The sequence below is a fragment of the Anopheles aquasalis genome, chromosome 2 (assembly GCF_943734665.1).
Source record: "Anopheles aquasalis chromosome 2, idAnoAquaMG_Q_19, whole genome shotgun sequence".
Classification (NCBI taxonomy): domain Eukaryota; kingdom Metazoa; phylum Arthropoda; class Insecta; order Diptera; family Culicidae; genus Anopheles; species Anopheles aquasalis.
The window spans coordinates 4,716,019-4,717,500 of NC_064877.1; the positions used below are offsets into that span (position 1 = coordinate 4,716,019).

A 1,482-nucleotide genomic window follows, 5' to 3' on the forward strand; every position below is an offset into this window, starting at 1 on the left:
CTTAAGTGGCAACCGGCAACAGCTGAGCGAGATGGTGATGGTAATGATGGTGATGATGCGGTTGGTGGGCATGATGCGTATCATTCACGGGTGATTACGGTGTACCATGGGGGAGCGTTTAGCACGGAGCACGAGCCCAATTAATTAAAAACCAATCGATTAAGAATGCCGGTGAGCGTTTTCCAGCGTGCGCCCCCTCGATCGGCACGGCTATTAAAATTGATCGCTCGGTAATCATCAAATATTTGCCATTCGATACCCATCCCTCGGGTTGTCGGGTTGATTGCCCTTCGATTGCCGGGATTTGTCCTTTATTGAAATACTTTCCTCTTCATCAGAGAGTTTTCGGTTTACCAGACCGGTTCGGTTCAGCTTGCGCCCGGTTCTGGCTGTAAGCGATCGGTCTGGGCAGACAAACAAATTAGCGGCAACTGACACACCCCTTACCAATCGAGCTCCTCTCGTTTGGTTTGGTCGAGCATTCATAACCCATCGACGAAGGAAAGCCGTCATCGGAAGAGAAAGTTGCTATAACCACAGCAGCACCACACGGTGGCGCGGTTCTGTTTCCGAAGAAGACGGAGTTTTCACAACAAAACCCGCGACCACAGCCTTCGCGAGCCAACGAGAACTTGCTCCTTGGCACCGTGCCCGATAGCCGGCACGTGGAGAGAAACATTTACACCTCGACCAACAACGACACTGGAAGGATCTGGACAACTTTTAAGCTTTCGCTGGTTGTCTTGTATTAACCTGAACTCAATACGGTATCCAGTTTCCGGGGAGAGGAAATAACCAAGTAGCAGAATGCTGGAATCGACCGGGATTTCGCTGGAAGATCAACTCTCCTTTCAAGCCGGATAATGGATTCCACAAAACTCGAGCTCAGGGTTACAGGATCTTTGCCAAATAGTCAGCCAGAACAAACTTTTGATTGTTTTCCAAAAACCTCCATCGGACGCCCTGGGAGAGCCAGGAGCAGAGATTATCCAGCAAACAGGCTGCTCATAAAGAAGATGAAGAAACGGCATGAATCATTAATCATTTCTAGAACAACATTCAGCATTCGCACCGTTTGTGGTTTTCGTGGTGACCAAGGAACGCATAATTATTCCCATTATTCTTCTTTTCTTCTCTTTTCCAGGCAGTGGCACACGAAAGGATTACTATTGCCCCGGAAACGGTGGCAACTGAGTATTGTCTCCGGTACGAGAGGGCTTTCGATTTTAATCCGCATCACAACCATTGCCAGCGGATGTATTTCGCCCGTGAGGCCGCGACGACATCGTCGTGCGTCGTGGCCCTCTCCCTGCTGCAACAATGGCCTACGAAGTGCGCAGAGTGTTAAACGTCAGCAGCAGCAGCAGCAGCAGTAGTAGTAATAATAATAGCAACAAAGTTCAAAGCACTAGCACCAGTATGGCCACCGTGCGCTGGTACGCTGGTCCTGCTGGTGGACCGTTTGACGGAACGATGACGACG

General features: G+C 49.9%; 1 protein-coding gene across 1 annotated transcript in view; it reads left to right on the top strand.

The window, feature by feature from the left end:
• The first annotated feature begins 1,419 nt into the window (after positions 1-1,419).
• Positions 1,420-1,482, top strand: part of LOC126581780 (tyramine receptor 1) — a 2,069-nt gene continuing 2,006 nt past the window's right edge. Inside the window, 1 exon segment of the mRNA XM_050245660.1 lies at positions 1,420-1,482. This exon segment is cut by the window's right edge and continues 1,541 nt beyond it. Coding sequence (XP_050101617.1) covers positions 1,420-1,482 — 63 coding nt within the window.